The following is a 20,180-nucleotide window of genomic DNA, read 5'->3' on the forward strand; positions in this document are numbered from 1 at the left end:
CGCTGGGCCCTCGGGGCTTTGTCCTATAGCAGTGGTTCGACCCCTTCCCTGGCTCTCAGCCTCACCCCGGCACGGTTGGCCAGGGAGCATCTAGAGGTGGCGGGTGGCATCCTCAGAGCCCAGCCTCTTTGGAGCAGTGCTGCCACTTTCGACGTTTTGGCCTTACCTGGGGGCACCTTCATTTGGTCAGAAGCGGGTCTTTCTGCTCCACTGCGTGGTTTGGTCTCGGGGGAGGCATCGCCTTCTCCAGGAAGCACCTGCTGGCTCCACTGAGCTCTGCAGCTGGCAGGAGAGAGCTCGGGCACAGTACGCCGCCACCCCCCCCCCCCCCCGCATCTCCCTCCTCCCTGCGTGCTGGGCCCTGAGGACACCTGGCGATTGGTCTTGTGTGATAACTGATGTCTTCTTCTCTCCCCTCACAATGCTAACCCACCGGACTAACAGCCAGCATTCAGAACGAGCGTAAGTCCCGGGCGCCTCTCTGCATCTGTGCCTCTGGGGCGGGTAGGGGGGCAGGAAGGTGGGCGGGCGGAGGCCAGGTGAGGGCACGCCAGGATCCTTGGCCTCTCCGCCCTGCCTGCTGCGGCTCCTGACACCAGCGCTCTGTGGCGAGGTCCCTTACCACACGGGAAGGGGAGAGGCTCAGCCTATGAAAGGCAGGTGGGCAAGAAGGGCGGCTGGCACAGGAGCCCCCGAGAAGTGCAGCTCAGGACCGGGAGGGAGGAGATGCTCACTGGCCTGCAGACAAGTCCCTGGGAAATTCTCTGGGGACTGAAGCCTCTTTCAGCTCCGTCCTCGCCACAGGTTGGCCATCTGTTGACCCTCCGGGGCTCAGAAGCATCACAGCCACGAAGTTCTGAAAATCTAGCTGCTTTCTGTTCCTATATTCATTCAGCAAACATTGACGTTGTACTAAGCATTGGGCAGAAGAGTGGGTCAAACAGAAGCCTGGCCTTCAGTTTCTCACGGGGATACGGGGACATCGTAAAGGGATTCTTCTTAATGGGTGTCTGACCCGCATCCCTTCCCCGCGGTCTCTGGATGGGGCCCTGCCCACCCTGCTTGCTTGCTTGCTTTTCTCTGTGGTTTCCGAAGCTCTTACTTGCAGCCGTTCTCCGAGCCAGGGCCCGGCAGGTTCCTGCCGCCTGACCGCCTGCCGTCTGCCCTGTTGCAGTGTCCCAGCCCCCGACCATCACCAAGCAGTCGGTGAAGGACCACATTGTGGATCCCCGCGACAACATCCTGATCGAGTGCGAAGCGAAGGGGAACCCGGCCCCCAGGTGAGTGCCCCGGCGGAAACCCGGCTGGGCGAGCCAGAGGGGCCACAGGGGCCATTCAGCTCCGCCCGCGCCCCGGGCCCTGTGACAGCTGGCCTCTGAGAAACTACATCTACCCACTCAGCCCCCACTAGGCAGAAGGTACAGTTTGGGAAATGAAGAAATTTAGCTGATGAGGAAACTTGGGGACCAGAAACTATGAGGCTTAAGGTCACCCCAAAGCCAGGACCAGATAAGCTTTCTGGCTTTCAGCGTAACACTGTCTGCGCTGCCACGCTTAGCTCAGAGGCAGCCCCTCTCCCTGGCTCACCGAGTGTGTTCTGAGCTCGTCCCTGCTCGTGTGTGCGCACGTCGGGGTCACGTGGGTCAGCAGACACGAGTTGAAAGCCTGCCGCCTGCCAGGCTCTGTGTCCGAGTTGTTCCTCACACACGGAGTCGTGTAGGGGAAGGACCTACGTCCTTGTGAAGGGAGGTGAGATGGAGGCACAGAGACCCTCAGTACCTTCCCAAGGTCACTCAGCGCCTTTCCAAGGTCACTCGGCGTGAGAGAGGCAGAGCCTGGATTCTAACCCAGGCCCCTGGCACCCGGGCCAGGTGTGTTTCTGTTGGACGGCAAGCACTGGCGACGTGGATGGAGATGGTGTGCTACCCTCCCCCATCCTCCAAGCAGCTCCCACAGGCTGGAGCTTTCAGGGGCCTCGTGCCAGATTCAGGCCCAGACATGACAGGACCCCATGTGTTGGGGGGGGGGGGTCAGTAGGAGAAAGGAGGCAGGGTGCAGCCTCAGGTGTGTGGCAGCTTTCTTTGCCCCCCAGACCCCCCCGCCCCCCATGTTTGCATGAGCCCGTGTAAGAGCCATAGGCCTGGAACAGCAGAGCCTCCTCGCCCACGGTGGGAGAAGCAGGATCGCCCCGAAGGGTCAGGCAGGGCTTGAGTGATCTTGTTTCTGAGGTCTGGGCTGCCCCTTGTTCCTTTATAGGGACAACGACTAACACTGGGCGGCCACGGCTGCTCCTGCTTCTTTAAGGCTATATCCTGGGCAGCTAGACACGCGTCCCCCCAGGAGAAGCAGAGGGGCATGCTTCTAACCCGGGCTCAGGTTGATGGAGGCTGATTTTTCTCTCAACACGGCCCCTTCTGGGCCCTTATGTGCGGCCACTGCCTTACATCCCACCCACTGAGCAGGGGCACAGGTAGCCTGAGCCGCCTCACTTCCCTTTAGACCAGTGGTTCTCAACCTTCTGGCCCTTTAAGTACGGTTCCTCATGTTGTGACCCAACCATAAAATTATTTTCGTGGCTACTTCATAACTGTCATATTGCTACTGTTATGAATCGTCATGTAAATATCTGATATGCAGGATGGTCTTAGGCGACCCCTGTGAAAGGGTTGTTCGACCGCCAAAGGGGTTGCAACCCACAGGGTGAGAACCGCTGCAGACCCTTTCACAGGGGTCGCCTAAGACCATCGGAAAACACATCTATAATTACATATTGTTTTTGTGATTAACGACTATGCTTTAATTATGTTCAATTTGTAACAATGAAATTGGGGGTCACCACAACGTGAGGAACTGTATTAAAGGGTCGCGGCATTAGGAAGGTTGAGAACCACTGCTTTAGAGCCTGTTATCAAACGAGGAGGCAGGCGGAGCGAGCCAGCACATCCTGGGGGAAATGGAGGCTTGGGTTTGCATTCCTAGCTGGAGGTTGGGAAGCCCTGGGGGGTGGGGAGGGGCAGCTGACTCTGGATTTTATAAAATAAAATCACTGCCCACTCCTCCAAAGAACATAGGCCCCAGGGGCTGCTCAGTATTTGCTCATGGAAGCATGACTCCCAGCCTTGGCTGGTGCAAGGGCTGTCGGGGACCTGCTCCCGAGATTCACCTGGCGGGGGGGCGGGGGAGACACTGCATTCAGGATGCCCAGGTGGTTCTGCCACTGTGTCCGGCTGGGCCCATTGGTATGAAGGTGTGGTTTTGTGACAGAGTCAGGGACTAGGGTCCTGAGATTGTCGCCTGGAGCCCGGAACCCACCTTGTTACTGTTTGTTGCTCCTGCCTCCCCCCCGTCCCCCTCCCCCCCCATTGTCCACAGCTTCCACTGGACTCGAAACAGCAGGTTCTTCAATGTCGCCAAGGACCCCCGGGTGTCGATGAGGAGGCGATCCGGGACGCTGGTGATCGACTTCCGCAGTGGAGGGCGGCCAGAGGAGTATGAGGGGGAGTACCAGTGCTTCGCCCGCAACAAATTCGGCACAGCCCTGTCCAACAGGATCCGCCTGCAGGTGTCCAGTGAGTAGCGGGGGGCAGGGTGGAGATGCCCTGCTCCTGGGTGCATGGCGGGGTGGGGAGCGGGGAAGGGTCATGTGAATGATGCTTCCATCATTCTAGAAAGGCAACCCCTGCCCTTGGCCTGTTGGTGCTTTGGGGCCCTGCAGGTCCTGCTTGCTTTTCTGCCTCTGAGCAAAGCGCACCACCCCAATTCAAAACGATTCCTTGGAAAGGAAGCTTCTAAACCAGAATCTTGACAATGTCACCGGCCATTCTGGGCACAGGAGGAGGGGAAGGAGAGGAGCCTTTGAAGACATGCATCCGTTCAGACAAAGGCCTCTCTCCTCTCTCCTCTCTCCTCTGCCTCGCTTGGACCAGGGGGCCTGGCCCTCTCTCCTGTCTCGCTTGTCCTGCTTCCTCTTCCCTCCTCACATGCCGGCCCCTAACCCCGCTCCTGCCCGGCCCCAGCATCACCCGCATTTCATCCTCCTCCGTGTTTCTCTCAGAATCTCCCCTGTGGCCCAAGGAAAATCTAGACCCCGTGGTGGTTCAGGAAGGCGCCCCCTTGACACTCCAGTGCAACCCGCCGCCCGGACTTCCGTCCCCAGTCATCTTCTGGATGAGCAGCTGTAAGTCTTGGGGATCGGTGTTTTATGTCCATTTTAATCTTAGGGAGCAGGGTGGGCGTGTTAAATGGGGGGGGGGGTCTTGCCTTGTGAGAAGCAGATGTAAGGTGGCCACGTGGCTAAGAACAGGCTCTGTGGAGAGGCTGATTGGGCTCATTTCCTAAGCCCGGCTGCTGTTCGCTGTGTGATCTTGAGCAAGTTGCTTAACATCTCTGGGCCTCGGTTCCCTCTTCTTGAAAATGGGGCTGGTAATTGTACTTATCTAATAGAATTATTATAAGGATAAATAAGTTAATGCACCCAAAGTACTTATAACAGGGCCAGACACACAGTAAGTACTCGGTAATATTTGTGAGCAAAAGTAAAAAGAATAAAAAAGAGGATTAACTGTGTGTTTTTTTAAATCCTTACCCAAGGGTATTTTTTTTCATTGATTTTTTTAAATTTTATTTATTTTTTTAGAGAGAGTGGAGAGGAGGGAGGAATGGGGAGAGAAAGAGAGAAACATTGATGTGAGAGAGACACATTGATTGGTTGCCTCACCCTGACTGGGGCCAAGGATCAAGCCTGCAACTGAGGTACATGCCCTTGACTGGGAATTGAACCCATGACCCTTTGGTCCGACACCCTAACCACTGAGCAAACCCAGCCAGGGCAGAAACTGTGCTTTTAATATGCCAATTGAAGATTCAATTGGCATATTAAAAGCCTCTTTCAACCCTTGGTTGGTCTGGATTGCACTTCCTGTTAGGACAGAAGTGGAGCATGCGAGAATGAAACCTCTGGTGGAGGGGTGAGGGGAGGTAGGGTCTTTGGAGCAGGGGGACGGTGCACCATCATTCAGAGCTTGTCCCGGCTCAGTTTTGGACTAAGGCTCATGTAATCACTCTGGGCCTCAGTTTCTTCCTCTGTTTTCAAACTAAAGGGGGGGGGGGCATTATGAGGGTGAATAGAGGACTGCTATCTGTCTTCCTGGCTCCCCTCCCTCCTTCCCTCCACTTCTCTCCCCCCTCCCCTGCCTTCCATTCCTCCTTCCCTGTGTATGCATCCATCTGTCGGCCTAAACCCCCTCCCGCTTTCCTGTCCACCGTCCCATGCTCCCATTCCCGAATTCTCACCGAAGAGGCCGCCTTGTCAATGAGGCAGCAGGTGAGGTGTTCTGCAGAGTGGGAGTGGCTTTGTGCCCAATCCTTGTCCATCTCTTCCCCTCGCCACCGACCACATCTGTGGGGAAGGCTGCCTGGCCACAGACTGGGCGTTGGTCTGAGCTAACAGGTCAGAGCCTCCTCTCTCAGCCCCTGCGTCACACTCGTCGCACTGCCTCTGAGCAGATCTCATGGCCTTCTTTCTCTTTCCATCCCCACTGACATCTCCCCTCCCACATTTCCCTGGGTTACAGTAATTACCCATACCTGGCCTTCCTGGTCTTTCTGAAAACATAAATGTGACAGTTCCTCCATAGGCTCAAACCCTTTCATCGCTCCTCCATCACCTCAGACACAGCCTGGACTCCCTGGCACACAGTTCCCTCCTGATCCGGTCCCTTCTGCCTCCAGCTCTCCTCCGCCCCTCCCCTCTCCCACCCTCCTTCTCCTGTCCCTGTCTTAGCTCCTTTCTCTTCTGCCTTATAGATGCTACCCAGCCTTCAAGCCACAGCTCAAGCCCCTAGAATGGACTGGCTGCTCCGTCTCTCGGCTCATCCCCTGCTTATCCGGGCTTCCCACTCACCACACTGCAGTGCAGTCAGTTATTTACCCACTGTCTCTCCTACTAGACGGCAGGCTCTTTGACGGCAGGAACTGGCTTTCTTACTCATCTCTCTTTCCCCAGCACCTAGCACAGTGCCTGCACATAGTAGGCCTACAGGAAATCTTAGATAAATGATTTGTAGGGCTGACCAGCCCATCGTCAGAAAGTTGGCATCATTAACCTGATGCTTTAAGAAATGGTGGCTTAGAGAACACGCGTGGGGGTAGGAAGGCGTTTGCTATGAGTAGTCAGCCCTAGCAGGAGATTTTTACAACCCAGATAGCCTGGAGACCTGGCCGTTTGCATTGACATCAGACACAGTGTTTGAAAAATATATGGACTCTGTAGTCAGCATTCTCAGCCACTGCTGCGATGCCATTAATACTAAAAAGCACACATTTTTATGTTTTCCCATCTCCAAAACTGAGAAGCGTCCTAAAACTGATGGTGTGCACCGTTGATTGGTATACATCTTTCAATTATATTTGGTAGTGCTCTTTGCTTTCTTGGGGACTGGACGGGGGATGGGGTATAAGAAAATAAAACCAGTGAATTTGACTCCTGATCTGGGGGCATCTGAAGGATCGTGTCCCCTCCCTCTGGCCACCAGGACAGTCTGATCTCTTGTGGCGTGAATGGGAGACAGCAAAGTATGTTCATAGAGCAGTGGTTCTCAACCTTGGCTGCACATTAGAATCACCTGGGAATCTTTTTAAAATCCTGATTTCTGGGCCTCATCCTCCAGAAATTCTGTTTCTTTGTTATGGGGTGGGGTCACAACATTAGTAACAAAGAAACAGAATTTCCGGAGAATGAGGCCCAGGAATCAGGATTTTAAAAAGATTCCCAGGTGATTCTAATGTGCAGCCAAGGTTGAGAACCACTGTCATAGAGTTTGGGTGTGGTGGGCAGGCAGAGCTGAGTCTAAATCAGCTGTGGGCAAACTACAGCCCACAGGCCGGATCCGGCCCGTTTGAAATGAATAAAACTAAAAAAAAAAAAAAAAAAAAAAAAGACCATACCCTTTTATGTAATGATGTTTACTTTGAATTTATATTAGTTCACACAAACACTCCATCCATGCTTTTGTTCCGGCCCTCCGGTCCAGTTTAAGAACCCATTGTGGCCCTCGAGTCAAAAAGTTTGCCCACCCCTGGTCTAAATCCTCCTCTCCCTCACTGCTTGTGCAACAGAACAGTTCAGTCCTCTGTTTTCTTAGCTGTGAAATGGGAATAAGCCCCCCTCAGAGTTGAGAGTGAGGTTAGGTCAAATAACGTGGAGCACCTGGCCCCAGCTGGCCCTCTGCAGGTGCCCACTCGCCAGAAACATCACGATTATTGTTACTGTTACCGTTTCTGCTAACCTCCCCGTACCTCTGCTTCCTTACAGCCATGGAGCCCATCACCCAAGACAAGCGCGTCTCCCAGGGCCATAACGGGGACCTGTATTTCTCTAACGTGATGGTGCAGGACATGCAGACCGACTACAGCTGCAACGCCCGCTTCCACTTCACCCACACCATCCAGCAGAAGAACCCATTCACCCTCAAGGTCCTCACCAGTAAGTGCAGGCCCTGCCGGGGGCTGGGGGCCGGGGCGGCAGCCCACCCAGCTGAGCAGCCCCAGGTGCCTGGGCCTGGGGGAGACGCGCCCCCGAGGCTGACCTAGAAACCCTTCCGGCTCACTGCGCCTGAGCTACGTCAGCTCCTCTCAGACCCCTCCTGACCGGAAGCCTCGAGCTCAGCTTGGTCCTGCCCTGAGTCAGTGCTTCTCAGACTCTGGTGGGAATCAGAATGCCCTCGGGGACTTGGCAGGGTCCCCGGGCCCAGCCCGGCGGCGCCTCCCTGTGCTTCGTCAGCTCCCGGGGGCTTTGGACACGCCAGAACTGGAGAAGCATTGCTCTAGGTGCTCACCCACACCCCTCTCGTGCTCTCAGCTCGATTACCTCTTTTATATTTCGTCACCGTTTGCTTATCTTTATTTCTAGAATAAGCCACAGCACAGAGCATCCACACGAGTGGGTGCACCTGGTGCATGAGTTGCATTTGATTCTGGGACGTGTGTATGTCGGGCCATATGGGCTCGCTGCGTTTGCAGGGGGCAGGTTGATGTTTGGTCTTGTTTGTTTTCATTTTTATTCCCTGATTCTGTCCGACGGGCACCAAAGCAGATCGGCATTTCCTGACCCAACGGTAGGAGGAGAGAGGAGCTGATCAGCTCTGGGCACACTCCTTGCCGGACTCGCTGGCCTGGAGCTTTGGCTGCGAGTCCTCAGCCCGCTCGGGACGTTGAACGAGGCTGTGTGGGTTGTCCCCACGGATTTATAACAGGCCTTCCAGGGAGAGGCCTCCTCCCCAAAGACCTGTCTGCCTGACTCAGCTGTGAATGATGCTTCCAACACTGGGGACAGTGGCGATTGTGAGGGGGACCAGGCGAAGCTTTCTCAGGTCGGAGAAAAGGGGCTGAACCCTGGCTTCCTGGAGCCCACACGTGCAGGTGGCTGGCGGTGCCTCCTGGAGGGACATGGGAGGCGGGGGAGAGGCTTGGGTGAGCTCACGCCTCACTCAGGACAAGTGGGACGACCCCCTAGCGCTCCCCTTTCCTCGCCAGTCCCTGCCCCCGATGGAGAGCCGCAGTGCCAAGCGTCAGCCCGCCCCACTGTTCCCACGGCCTCGAAGTGGAGCCACAAGAAGCAGCTTCCCCTGCTTTCCCCCCCTTTCTTTTTTTCCTTTCTCTTCATTTCCTCCCCTTTCCTTTTTCACTTCCTTCCTCTCTATTCCCCTTCCCTCTTTCTTACTTTCTTCTTCCCCCCTCTCTCTCATCTGCTCTCGCTCTTTGACCCGGGTTTACCGCCTCTAATCCTCCCCCTGGTGCCTCTGCAGGTCCCCACACTCTGTTCTGAGCAACGGGATGGCCAGAAACCCAGGGACAAGCCCCGCATGTTCCCGGCAGGTCACCCAGCTTCCGGCTGCCGCTGTCCCTCCCTTGTTCTTATTCTAGACAAGCTGGGTTGTCTGAGGTGTCTCCTCGGTGCACGCCAGGGGTGCCTGCCTGCCAGCTGGCCGCGCCAGGAGGACAGCGCGGTCTGCCCAGGACCTCAGCGGCCTCCGGGGCCAGGACGCGGCTGGCGCTGTTAGGTGGGGGGAAGGGAGGGGAGGTCAGGAGCTGCTCACCGAGCCGATCCCTGACGCCAGCACTGCCATCCCGGGTCCCTCTCTCCCTGCCCGGGACAGGCCTGCAGTCAGCCTGCTGTGTGAGGACTGGGTCAGGTGACCGCCCATGGTCCTGGCTGAGGCCTCCGCTGTCCCACAGGCAGAGGCGGGGATGGAGGTGGGGAAGAGCCCTCCTCTGTGGCATTAAGCAGTGAGAGATTTCAGCCACATTTACAAGTTGGTCTTTCCAGAAACTTCCTTTCCTCTGAGAAAAGGGATGTCTGTTTCGGCTCCATTTCTGGATCTTCTGTGCCACTGAAAATGCCTCCAAATGCCGAGGGGCCCCGGGCGCTGCGAGGAGACTCTGCCGGCTTCCTGGATCGCGGGGGGCAGCTTTGGGCAGGAGCAAGCTCTGGGCACCCGCACATCTCACATGTGCTCTCTCCCCTTCCCTGCCTGGCAAGGACGCAGGCTTTTTCTTATGCCTTCAGGACCGAGCTGGGGTGGGAGGCCGAGGTGGGGCAGACTCTGCCCTCCAGGGCTGCCACAGCTCGCCCACCAAGAAGGGGTAAATCTCATCTCAGTGGATTTTGTATTTCCTGCAGGAAAGGAAGGGGTGCCTAACGCAGCACTGCCATGTGGAATCAGTTCTAAACTTTGTTTGGGGTGCAGTCCCACACAGAGCAGGTCCCATTCCCCCCCACCGGCCCTTCCCCCCTCCACCCCCCGACCCCGGGCGCCTCTGGACAACAAGAGGCAGCGATAGCGAGGGAAGAGGTCTCCCCGAGGAGTCGCGGGAGCACTGTCTGCCTCCTTCTAACATCTGTGTCTAAGTGACACTCTCTGAGGAGTCAGAGGCCTCCCTGAACTTCTCAGATGTGCTCCCAGGTCCACAAATGCAGGCGCAGTCTGAGCGCGGGTCTCTTCTCTGGGTGGGAGCACGGAACAAGGGCCTGTCCCCTGTGCATCCCCGTCCCCGTCCCCTCCCCCAGGAGTCCGGCCACAGCCAGGCCTACCCTTTGCCACTCCGCCTCTTCTTTCCCTGCAGGTCAAGTCCACCTTCGCTCCAGGGAAACCCACGCTGGCTTCCAAACACAGGCCAGGCCTTTTACACAAACCCTGCCTTGAGGGCTAAGTCCTGAGCACCTCCCTGCTGGGATGCAGAGCCATGCAGCCCCAGAGAGGGCCAGTCTCCAGCCAGCTGTGACCAGGTTGAGCTGTCCTCCAACAGGCCCACGTCCTGGCAGGCACCTCTCCTCCCTCAGGCCGGGGGGCAGTTACGGCTTCTCAGGGCTGGCTGCCCGGCTGCCAGTCAGCTGCTCCACCCCCAGCCTGTGCTACCGACAGAACCTGAACCCAGTGGCTGGAAGGGATGGTGGCACAACAGGGAGACGCTACTTACCGATCTCGGCATGACCATGTGCCCGACGTCAAAATGCTTTCTCACGGAGGGTTCGGTGCCCAAGGGTTTTACCCGCCCAGTGTTGGAACGAGGCCTCTGGTCTCGCTCCTGAAGGAATGTCTTCGCTTCTGAGCCTTGGCTTAGTCCGCGGGCCTCTCCCAGTGCACAGTGTAGAACTCAGAGCACTCACATGCCCCCCTCTCTCTTTCGCCCCCTCTTCCTCTTTCCCCCTCCTTCCAAATGCCCTTTCTAATCCTAAAGTCTGAGCCCCAGCCTAGCTCTGCCCGCTCCCTGGACCACTCCCCGCCTCCTCAGAAGGAGGCCTTTCCGCCCACAGACACATCTCGGAGACCAGGGCAGCACCCACTGGTCAGGTTGGGGGTGCGTGTTGCTGGTCAGCACGCGTTGTCGGCTGCTGCCAAGGGTCCCTGTCTCCTGCTCTGCTGACGAATGTTTCTCTGGACGGTTTTCTCCTCTCCTTCTCTCCCACCCCTGGCAGCCTGGCTTCTGCTCAGACAGGACTCGGCCCTCTGCCGGGGCTCACGGACCTCCTTTCTCTTTAGCCCCCAAGAGCTGGCTTGACCCAGAGGCCCGGCACCTGAGGGTTTTGATGGGAAGCAGGTGTTCAAAGACTGCCCCGGGGTATCACTAACCCTTATCTCCTTCATTTGAAAATATCATAGGACCAAGCAGTTAAGGGCCAAGCCTAATTTTTTAATTTAAAAAGAAACTTATCTTTTTTTATTGCCTTCTTTTGCAGGATTTAACCTTTTCTTTCTTTGTTGGGCTGTTTTGTGTTGCTTGTTCTGCACCAAGCGTATTTCCTTTCCAAGTTCGCCGCGTCTTTCCTTTGCAAGAGACCACGGGTGCGCTCGCGGCTGTTTTGTGGCTTCGCGTTTCTGTTTGTTCTCCCCCGTTTATGCCTCTGTGGCCCCCTGTTTGCTCACCCTCTTTTGTTTATTGCAGACCACCCCTATAATGACTCGTCCTTAAGAAACCACCCTGACATGTACAGTGGTGAGTCGCTGTGGTAACCTTGGGAGTAACCTTGCCTGTCCTAACCCCAGTTTGCCTAACTTGACTGATACCATGTCATTAACTCATGCTGAGTGGCAGGTGTGAGAGCGGGCCAGGCCAGGGGGGCCAAGGTGCCACCTGCAGAACGCTGCTTGCAAGGAAGACAGCGGCCAGTTTGGGAGTAGGAGGTGGCCGATGTTGTGGTTTGGTCTCCTCCTCCATGCAGGCCTCCAGTTGGTCAATTCTGCACAAGTTGGTCAAACCAGGGGAGGACTTCAGAAGAGCTTCCTGGAGGGTTCGGTAGAAACTTGGGCATCGGTGGTAGGTGGGTGGAGGATAACTGAGGGTGAGGAAGAAGCAGTAAGTCTGGTCCTATAGTGGTTTAAAGAGCACAGAGAGCTTTGCAGTGTGTGTTTTGTTAACTCTTAAGTGTCTGGGTGTGAATTGCCTGCCTTGCAGTCTAGCCATAGCTAGTGGGGATCCCATATCACAGGCCCCTGGCCTCTTTAAAATCCACTTGGGAAATAGGAGAGTCCAGCTCTGAGTTCTCTCTCCAGGTGAATATGGATGAAGTTGTGCTGTCCCTGGGCCCCCTCTCTCCTCTGGGAGGGCGCGCAAATCCAGTGCCCACCGGTCCACACATTTGCAAGTCGCAGAACAGTTTCCATGAGGCATAACTAACTCATCACGCAACGGGCTGCTCACGCTGATTAGTGGAGTAATTGGCTCTGTCCACACCTGGGTTACTCCCACCGTGGCTGAAGAATGCCCTCTTTCCCCGAGCAGCCAGAAGAATCGTCATTTTCTGGCTCTGCCAAGACAGCTGGCCCCCGTCATCAGCCTGGCCTCCGAAGCTGAGACTGCAGGTCCCCAGGGCGGCGTGGTGGGCTCCACTAGACAGGAAGTGTCTGTATTGTCATGTGCTAATGTAAACAGTGAGTGGGGGATGCGAAGGGGGTGAGAGGCAAAGGCTCTAACTTGGCACCGAGCAGCTGGAGCCACACTGAGATCCTGCCAAGGAGATGTACTGCCTGAGGAAGCCGGGGACTTTGCTGGATTCTGGGTGTTATTTGTTTTCTAAACGATGGGGCAACCGCCACTGTGTCCAGAGCCCCAGCGCACTGGTGTGCCATGTGCCTTTTTCTAAATTGGGTTTCGGGTAATCTATGATAGAAGTATTCTTAAAGCGGGGGAACATCAGAGCCAAAGGTCCCTTAGAGACCGTCTGGCCCCAGCTCCTCGCTTTATGGAAGATAAACAATTCGGAGCATAAGCATATGGAGTTGTTTTATCAATGGAGTAGGCCTGGGTGATTCCAGCCGCTTCAACCAGTTTAGTATTTCAAGTGAATGAGTGGGAGTTGTAGGAACCAAGGGCTATGAAAACAAGCGAAACTCACAAGTGCTCGCTTTGTTACCAGAAAGGGACCGAGCCCAGAGCAGGTCTGCCTGCGGCCGGCCTGTGGTGTGTGGGTTCTTGACTTCGTGCAGGAAAGATTTCACAACACGAGTCCAGGTGATTCTTTTTTCTTTTCTTTCTTTTTTTCTTTCTTTTTTTTTTTTTTTTTTTTTAAGAATCGTTTATTGATTTTTAGAGGGAAAGGGAAAAAGAGAGGAACATGATGTGAGAGTGCAACATCGCTGGGCTGGCTCCGGCACGCCCCCTACCGGGGATTGAGCCCAGGAATGTGCCCTTGACTGGGAATCGAACCTACGAGGGTGACACACAACCAACTAAACCACACCGGCCAGGGCAGAGCGCAGGTGATTTTGAGCTGGGGAGGGTGGGACAGGAAGGGCTAGGATAGAAGCTACAGAAGGAATTCCAGGCCGGGCTGCTTTGTCTCTCTAGAAATTTTATAGGAAAGCGTGAGCCCAGGCGAGGCGGGGGCCAGCTCACTGGAGAGTCAGAGGGAAGGGGCCTTGGAGACAGGTCCAGGGGGTTAACCTGGGACGAGCTGCCGCTGCTCCTCGCTCCTCTGGTTGCACGTCTCGTCGGGACACTTAGACTTTAAGAGGAAGATAATTCACCCAAAAAGGAGATTCGACTTCTCTGTCTTGAGGGGTTTTACCTGCTTTCCAAAGGCAGGCGGGGATTTTAGGGGAGGTCTCAGGAGGAGGGTCGCAATAGAGTACTCGTCACCTTTCCAGATGTGCCCTTTCAGGGTCGTGGTCTTCACTGGCTGATGGACACCAGGGGAGGGGTCGTTAGTCATTGCAGCTGGGCCTGGAGCTGAAATACAACCGAGGCCCCGATGCTATCTCTAGGGAGGAAAGGTCAGGGCATCCAGACAGCGTGACCAGCGATATGCCAGGGGAGGAAAGGGCACCCTGGGGGTGAGGTTCAGCACCAGTTTCGCCTGTTGCCGGGCCCCCTGGGCTCTCTGCCCTGGTGACCGTCTCTATCTGACTGTAAGTTGCTCGACCACTTTGTCCAGCTGTCGGTCTCAGCTTCCCGTCCCACTCGCTGAGGAACTTTCCTGGCTTCTTACTGTCCTGCCTCAACATGAGAGGGACCCCTTCTCTTGAATTCAAGGTAGAATGGCTGGCCACGCATGACGGCAGCTAGGAAGGTTGTAAAGTCAAAGTGAGGCGCGTGCTGAACAAAGGACAGCTGTGTTGGATGCTTCTAGAAAGAAAGAGGAAGTGAAAAGAAAGGAACGGAGATAAGGTCCTTCCTGAGTGAGAGACCTGGCAGAGAGATCGTGCGATGAGGAATGTCCAGTGCATCGCTGTGCTTGGCTGTGAATCATGGCAGGTCCCTTTTGCAGCAGTGGGGCTACCCCGCTCCCATAATTCATTTCGTTCTAGTGGTTTCTGCAGTGGTTTGGTATCCTCTTATGCCCAATGCCCCCTGACTTGCCACTTAGAACTTACCCAGACCAGGAGACGAGGAAGATGAGAGTGTGCACGCCGAAGGAGACTGCCATGAGTTAAACCTGGGCTCTGGGATGCACCATTGATGGACACAGGGCAAGTCATTGAGCGTGTCAGACCTTTTCATCTGCAAAAAGGGTCTATTGCCGAAACCGGTTTGGCTCAGTGGATAGAGCGTCGGCCTGCGGACTGAAAGGTCCCAGGTTCGATTCCGGTCAAGGGCATGTACCTGGGTTGCGGGCATATCCCCAGTAGGAGATGTGCAGGAGGCAGCTGATCGATGTTTCTCTCTCATCGATGTTTCTGGCTCTCTATCTCTCTCCCTTTCTCTCTGTAAAAAATCAATAAAATATATTTTTTAAAAAAAAAAGGGTCTATTACCTGCCCCACCGTTTCGTGGTGAAGATTAAATAGGGTGACATACATATGGTTCCTGGCATGGGGTCAGGTGCACCAGTGAGATTGAAGGGAATGGTTTAGTGTTGACTGTCTGAAGTATAACTGTCCTACGCTTCTGACATTAGGAATAAATGCGACTCCTTGAAGGCACGCCAAGGGGAGAAAGGTAGGCACAGTCATGGGAAGAAGCTACTGTGGAGGGAGAAACTTCAGGGCAGACTGTAAAGACAAAAGCTGTTCGGATCTCCTTGGTGCTGAGAGCTGGGGAAGAAAAAGCCCTCACCGCTGCCTGAGAGGTTTGAGTTAGACTTGCAAAGGGACTTCCCGGCAGCGGGAGAGAGCAGATGTTACCAGATAAGGAGTTTTTCTTGTTGTCTGGGGTGGTTGGTCAGCTGTTCCTAGAGCCAGAGAGTGGGTGAGATGCCAGGGATGCAGCCCACGAGTCCTCAGTTCCGAGAACTGAAAGCAGCAAACGGAGAATCCGGCTGCCCCTCAGAGCTGTTTTTGGCAAAGGTTCTTGGGTACATCTGATCCACTGAACCCTCCTCTGCTAACAGACAGCCCTTGACAGAGGGGAGCAGCTCGGGCGTTCCGCAGCCTCGACCTTTCCTCCTGCAGGAGACAATGGAGGCATTTTTGTTGGCCCCTGAAGTCAGGGTGTTTGAGGCCTAATGGCCTAATGTCCCCGGCTGACCTGTGGAAGCCCGTATGCCCATTCTGGAGCCACAGTTGTGAGAGCAGGAGAGCAGAGACTGCCCTTGGGCTAAAGGTCAGATGGGCCCACATGGAAGATCTCCCTAAATCGCCTTCTGGGTTCTGAGTTCAATCAGGTATTGGGTCGACCCAGCCCTGAAAATCAGGAACATCATCAGCTGGACAGGGGATCCCCGCCTCCGTGGTGAAAGAGGGTGTCCTATGTCACTCCTGGAAACGGTCATCTTCCATTAGCGTCTCGTAGACCCTCGTGTAGTAAGCACCTTTGTCTCAAAGATTCTTCCTGGGTCTACTTCTCCAGCAGCTGGATTATCTTTTATACATTTTTTTAAATCCTCGCCCGAGGAACTATTTTTATTATTTTTTAGAGAGAGATAAAAACATCAGGGTCAGAGAGAAACATTGATTGGTTGCCTCCTATATGTGCCCTAACCAGGAATCGAACCCACAACCTTTTGGTGTACGGGACAAAGCTCCAACCGACTGAGCCATCTGGCCAGGGCAGTGCTTCGGAAGTTTTTATGTAAACACCTCCTGCTGCAGCTGACCCCATCTCTACAACCTCCCCTTGGACCGGCCTTCTTGTCCCGGATGATATCACATGTCACCCTGATGCCTCTTGCAGCTTTTCGTGGTCTTAAGAATCCAGTTGAGATGCCTTTGGAGCCTCTTAGTTCCCAGCCCAGCTTCTTTCCCCACTCGGGCCTGAGTGTACTTAGTAGTCACCGAGGAGAGATGGCTTCTTGCCCGAGACAGTGGGAACAATATCTGAGGAAAACACAGTGGGTGAGTTTCACCACCGAAACTAAGACGAAAACACCTTCCTCCTTCACCTCTTTTGCCCTTGAATTTTGTTTTTCTTTGAACAGGAAACATTCCCAAAGCTGTAGGGATACGCGAGGAATCCATCTTTAAAGAGAGAGGCAATACAGAGTAGATGTTAGAACAAAAGCTTTGGGGCTAAATGGTCCAGAATACAAAACATAACTGCTGGTGACCTTGGCACATCTGCTGACTTCGCTGAGCCTCGGTTTTCTCTGCTGAAAATGGGGGTGATATCCCCAGGTTTGTTGTGAGGATTGAACACGAGGATGTAGATAGAGGTGCTGGCGCAGTGCTTGGTCCATAGTGAAGGCTCACCCAGTGGCGGCCCCAATGATTACCTTTGACTTCTAGGGTGCTCGTCCCTATATTGAGCGTTGGCTTATTTCCCAGTGGCTTCTCCCCTTGGAGGATAATTCTGTGGTTGCTAGCCCACATTTTACACATAAAGTATTGCTATAACCTTTGTTTTTAATCACCCAAGGACATGCTGAGAGAGAGAGAGAGAGAGAGAGAGAGAGAGAGAGAGAGAGAGAGAAAGAAACATCAATGTGAGCGAGAAACATTGATCAGTTGCCTTCCGTATGCTCCCCAACTGGGGGTCAAATCTGCAACCAGGTATGTGCCTGGACCAGGAATCAAACCGGCAACACTTTGGTGCATGGGACGACGCTCAACTAACTGAGCCCCTCTGGCCGGGCACGGTCACCATTTTATAGTCACAGCTACAGGGTGTCAAGGCACCCACAGTGGGACTCTGTGCTCTCTCCTCCTCCTTCCCACACTGAATGCTTTGCTGGTCATGCGTGCTTGTGGTGCTGTGTGCTGTGGTGTGAATTAAATGTCCACAGGGTCACAGATCGGTCTCTGCAGATGGCGTCCCTGCAGGAGGGAGTATGCTACCTGAGCTGGGACCTCTTCTACATAATCCTAGGGTTCCTGACAGGAGAGCCTCCTGCTTGAAATCTCCCTCTCCTCCTGGTGCCCTTGACCTTGTGTTGTCTGTTTGGGTGATCCCGTGACGATGGGTGGGAGGAAGCTGCTGCTTTGGTATCAGCTTCCTTGGTACCGCGAGCTGGATGCTGTAAGAGTTATAGATATATGGAGGGTAACCAATTAACCACATAATGGATTAACCCCTTCAGTAGCCACCGTGGTAAATGTGTGTGCTGGTGGGACAGAGGAGGACATCTACAGCAGGAGGAATAACATGGCGGGGGGTCGCTTGTTGCCTTCTTTTTGTTCTCTTCTACCCTTGAACTCATTCACCCCACTGGTGTTTATTGAGCACTTGCTATATGCCATGTGTTGTTCCAGCCGCCTAACTACCTTTGCATGCGTTTCATCATTTCTTCCCCTGACAAAGGGATAAAACAGGCGCAGACTCTACGAAATGGCTAATGGAAAGAAGCTGAGTGCCCCTGGGACTAGACTCTGCTGATCCAGCCAGGCACCAGCTAGTCCAGCAAGCTCCTTTAGGAAACCCCAGTGTCAGAGAGTGCCCCGGTCACACTGTCCTCTCTCTGCCAGCCTCCATTAACAGGCTTCGCCCAGAAAAATGCCTTTGTTCTGTGTGTGGGCACTCTGAGGGCTCCCAGCTCCTGGCAGGTCTGCCCTCCTCCCCCTTCCCCCTCTCCACTGAGTTGGAGACCCAGGAAGCCCATGAGTAGGCTCACGTGTATGTCTATTTGTACCCCTCTGGGCAGAGGCGCCTCTTCAGGCTCCCTGTGCTTTGAGCTCCTGGTTGGAAACTCCATGCTCCTCTTCCTTCCATCATATCCAACTAACAGAACTACACAGAGCCCTGAGGGAGCCCTGAGCTCAGGAGGGCGGGCTCCACTCTGCCCAGACTCGCCCGACCCCTCCCACTGGGAAACGGCCACCCTGACAGTGTCCATCTCTGCGGGCCACCTGGCTTCACACCTGTGTACGTCATTAACTTCACAGCCTATGGCTAGTCCTCCTCCTTGAATTGCAGATCCCCTCCCCCAGCGCCTCACGTGTAACCCACACCCGCCTGCCCGGCCCCCTTCTGCAGTCATTAGTGATGCAGCCGAATGGTCTTGGCCCCAGAAGTGATTTCCTGTCATCTCTGCTCATTAATTCTCCCCATGTCTTTGTTAACCCATGAGTAACGCTCCCCACACCTCTGACTGTTCATCGGGGTCTCGTGGCTTCATCTCAGCTTCCTGTCTCCAGGGTCCCCAAGAGCAGCTTGTCTGCCCTGTGGCCCCAGGGTGTCCCTCCCTTTCTCCCACTGCTGCTGAGATGGCCTCCCAGGGTCCACCCAACTGGCCTCTGAGGTCCCAACACAAGATGCTCAGGAAACAAACCACTCGCAGCTCAGGCAGCCCCACCCCCTTTCCAGGGACCGGGGAGGGAAGCGGCTCCTCTTGGCAGGTCCTTTCAGAAGCAGAGCTGCTCACACATGTGCCCATGGTGCCCAGGAGCCCGAGCTTCCTAACACACTCTCTTAATGAAGCCTAGCCCTCGGGTGGTTTCGGCTGGGAGGGTGCGGGCGCTGGTGCCTCTGAGGGAAGGGGGACAGCCAGGCGAGATGACATCTCTTCGTAGCCTGACAGCCTTGGCCTATCTGGGTCAGCCCCCGGGCAGGAGGCTCAGCCATCTTGTTCTGTCCTATTTCAGCTCGAGGAGTTTCAGAAAGAACCCCCAGCTTCATGTACCCCCAGGGCACCGCGAGCAGTCAGATGGTGCTGCGCGGCATGGACCTGCTGCTGGAGTGCATCGCCTCCGGGGTGTACGTACCACTTCACCCCACTTCTGGCCGCCCCCCTCAGGAGGCTGGGAGGGAGTTTGTGCGTGCTCTGTCCGCCAGGGTATAGATGGAGAAGCACACAGCCCTTAGTGAGGACTTTGCAAAGCATAGCCCTCTGCATCCCATTCTGGCCATCTCTCTTTGGATAGCGAGGAAAGGAGATGGGCGGGCGTGCTGCACAGGTTAGCATCTCTGTGGCCTTGGATGCTCTGTGCTAAGCCACCCTCTGTATGAGAACAGCTGTCGGAGGACAGGTATCCCTGGGCCCATGCACCTTTAAGGACCCCTGGGCTCCGTAGGAGAATTGCAGAGCCACGGTTTGTAATAAATCCCTGTTTCCTGCCCGGTCCCTCTCCCAGCCCCACACCAGACATCGCGTGGTACAAGAAAGGCGGGGACCTCCCATCGGACAAGGCCAAGTTCGAGAACTTCAACAAGGCTCTGCGCATCACCAGCGTGTCTGAGGAAGACTCGGGGGAGTACTTCTGCCTGGCCTCCAACAAGATGGGCAGCATCCGGCACACGATCTCGGTGAGAGTAAAGGGTACGTTGTGTGTATTTCTCATTATGATGATTTTGCCAGCCCTACACGCCACGGCCGCCCTTTCCTCTGGGGGTGGCTGGGGCAGGGTGCGCGGGGGAAACGCATCACACTGGTCGGTGGCAATAGTGACCTCTCAGGGATGGTGTCACCCTGGAGGTGAGAGTGTTTGTGAGTGTGTGTGTGTGTGTGTGTGTGTGTGTGAGAGAGAGAGAGAGAGCGAGAGAGAGCGAGAGAGAGGGGAGAGGTGTGTTGAGGGAAGAAGATGTGACTATCGCGCAACTCTCCAGGGCTCCCTCAGCAGGTGAATGTCACCGTCTGTTTGATTCACACCCAGAGCCTTCTCCTTTTTCATTTTGCATTCCTGTTCACGGTGTGTCATCTTCTCCCTGTGCTGTCTGTGTTCTGTGCTTGTTTCTTTTTAAAAATGGGGAGTCATCGTGGCCCAAATTATTTTTTTAAAGGCACGTCCCTCCCCTAAAAGTGTAGCTGGCCCACCTGAGCTCTCATAAGCAATAGAACACGTGCCTTTGTGGATTCCAGCCACGGGTGCCAGGGG

General features: G+C 55.0%; 1 protein-coding gene across 18 annotated transcripts in view; it reads left to right on the forward strand.

The window, feature by feature from the left end:
- Positions 1–20,180, forward strand: part of NFASC (neurofascin) — a 181,257-nt gene that overhangs the window by 108,701 nt on the left and 52,376 nt on the right. For 7 of the 18 annotated variants that reach the window (XM_036344413.1, XM_036344419.1, XM_036344420.1 and 4 more), the window contains exons 4-11: positions 445–462; positions 1,175–1,280; positions 3,373–3,569; positions 4,055–4,177; positions 7,313–7,483; positions 11,443–11,493; positions 18,951–19,062; positions 19,440–19,624. In XM_036344413.1, the coding sequence (XP_036200306.1) occupies positions 445–462; positions 1,175–1,280; positions 3,373–3,569; positions 4,055–4,177; positions 7,313–7,483; positions 11,443–11,493; positions 18,951–19,062; positions 19,440–19,624 (963 nt within the window). The remainder of the gene's footprint in view (positions 1–444; positions 463–1,174; positions 1,281–3,372; positions 3,570–4,054; positions 4,178–7,312; positions 7,484–11,442; positions 11,494–18,950; positions 19,063–19,439; positions 19,625–20,180) is intronic. The other 11 variants (XM_036344415.1, XM_036344421.1, XM_036344422.1 and 8 more) reach the window with 3 other exon arrangements.

This window comes from Myotis myotis, unplaced genomic scaffold (assembly GCF_014108235.1).
Source record: "Myotis myotis isolate mMyoMyo1 unplaced genomic scaffold, mMyoMyo1.p scaffold_m19_p_18, whole genome shotgun sequence".
Taxonomy (NCBI): domain Eukaryota; kingdom Metazoa; phylum Chordata; class Mammalia; order Chiroptera; family Vespertilionidae; genus Myotis; species Myotis myotis.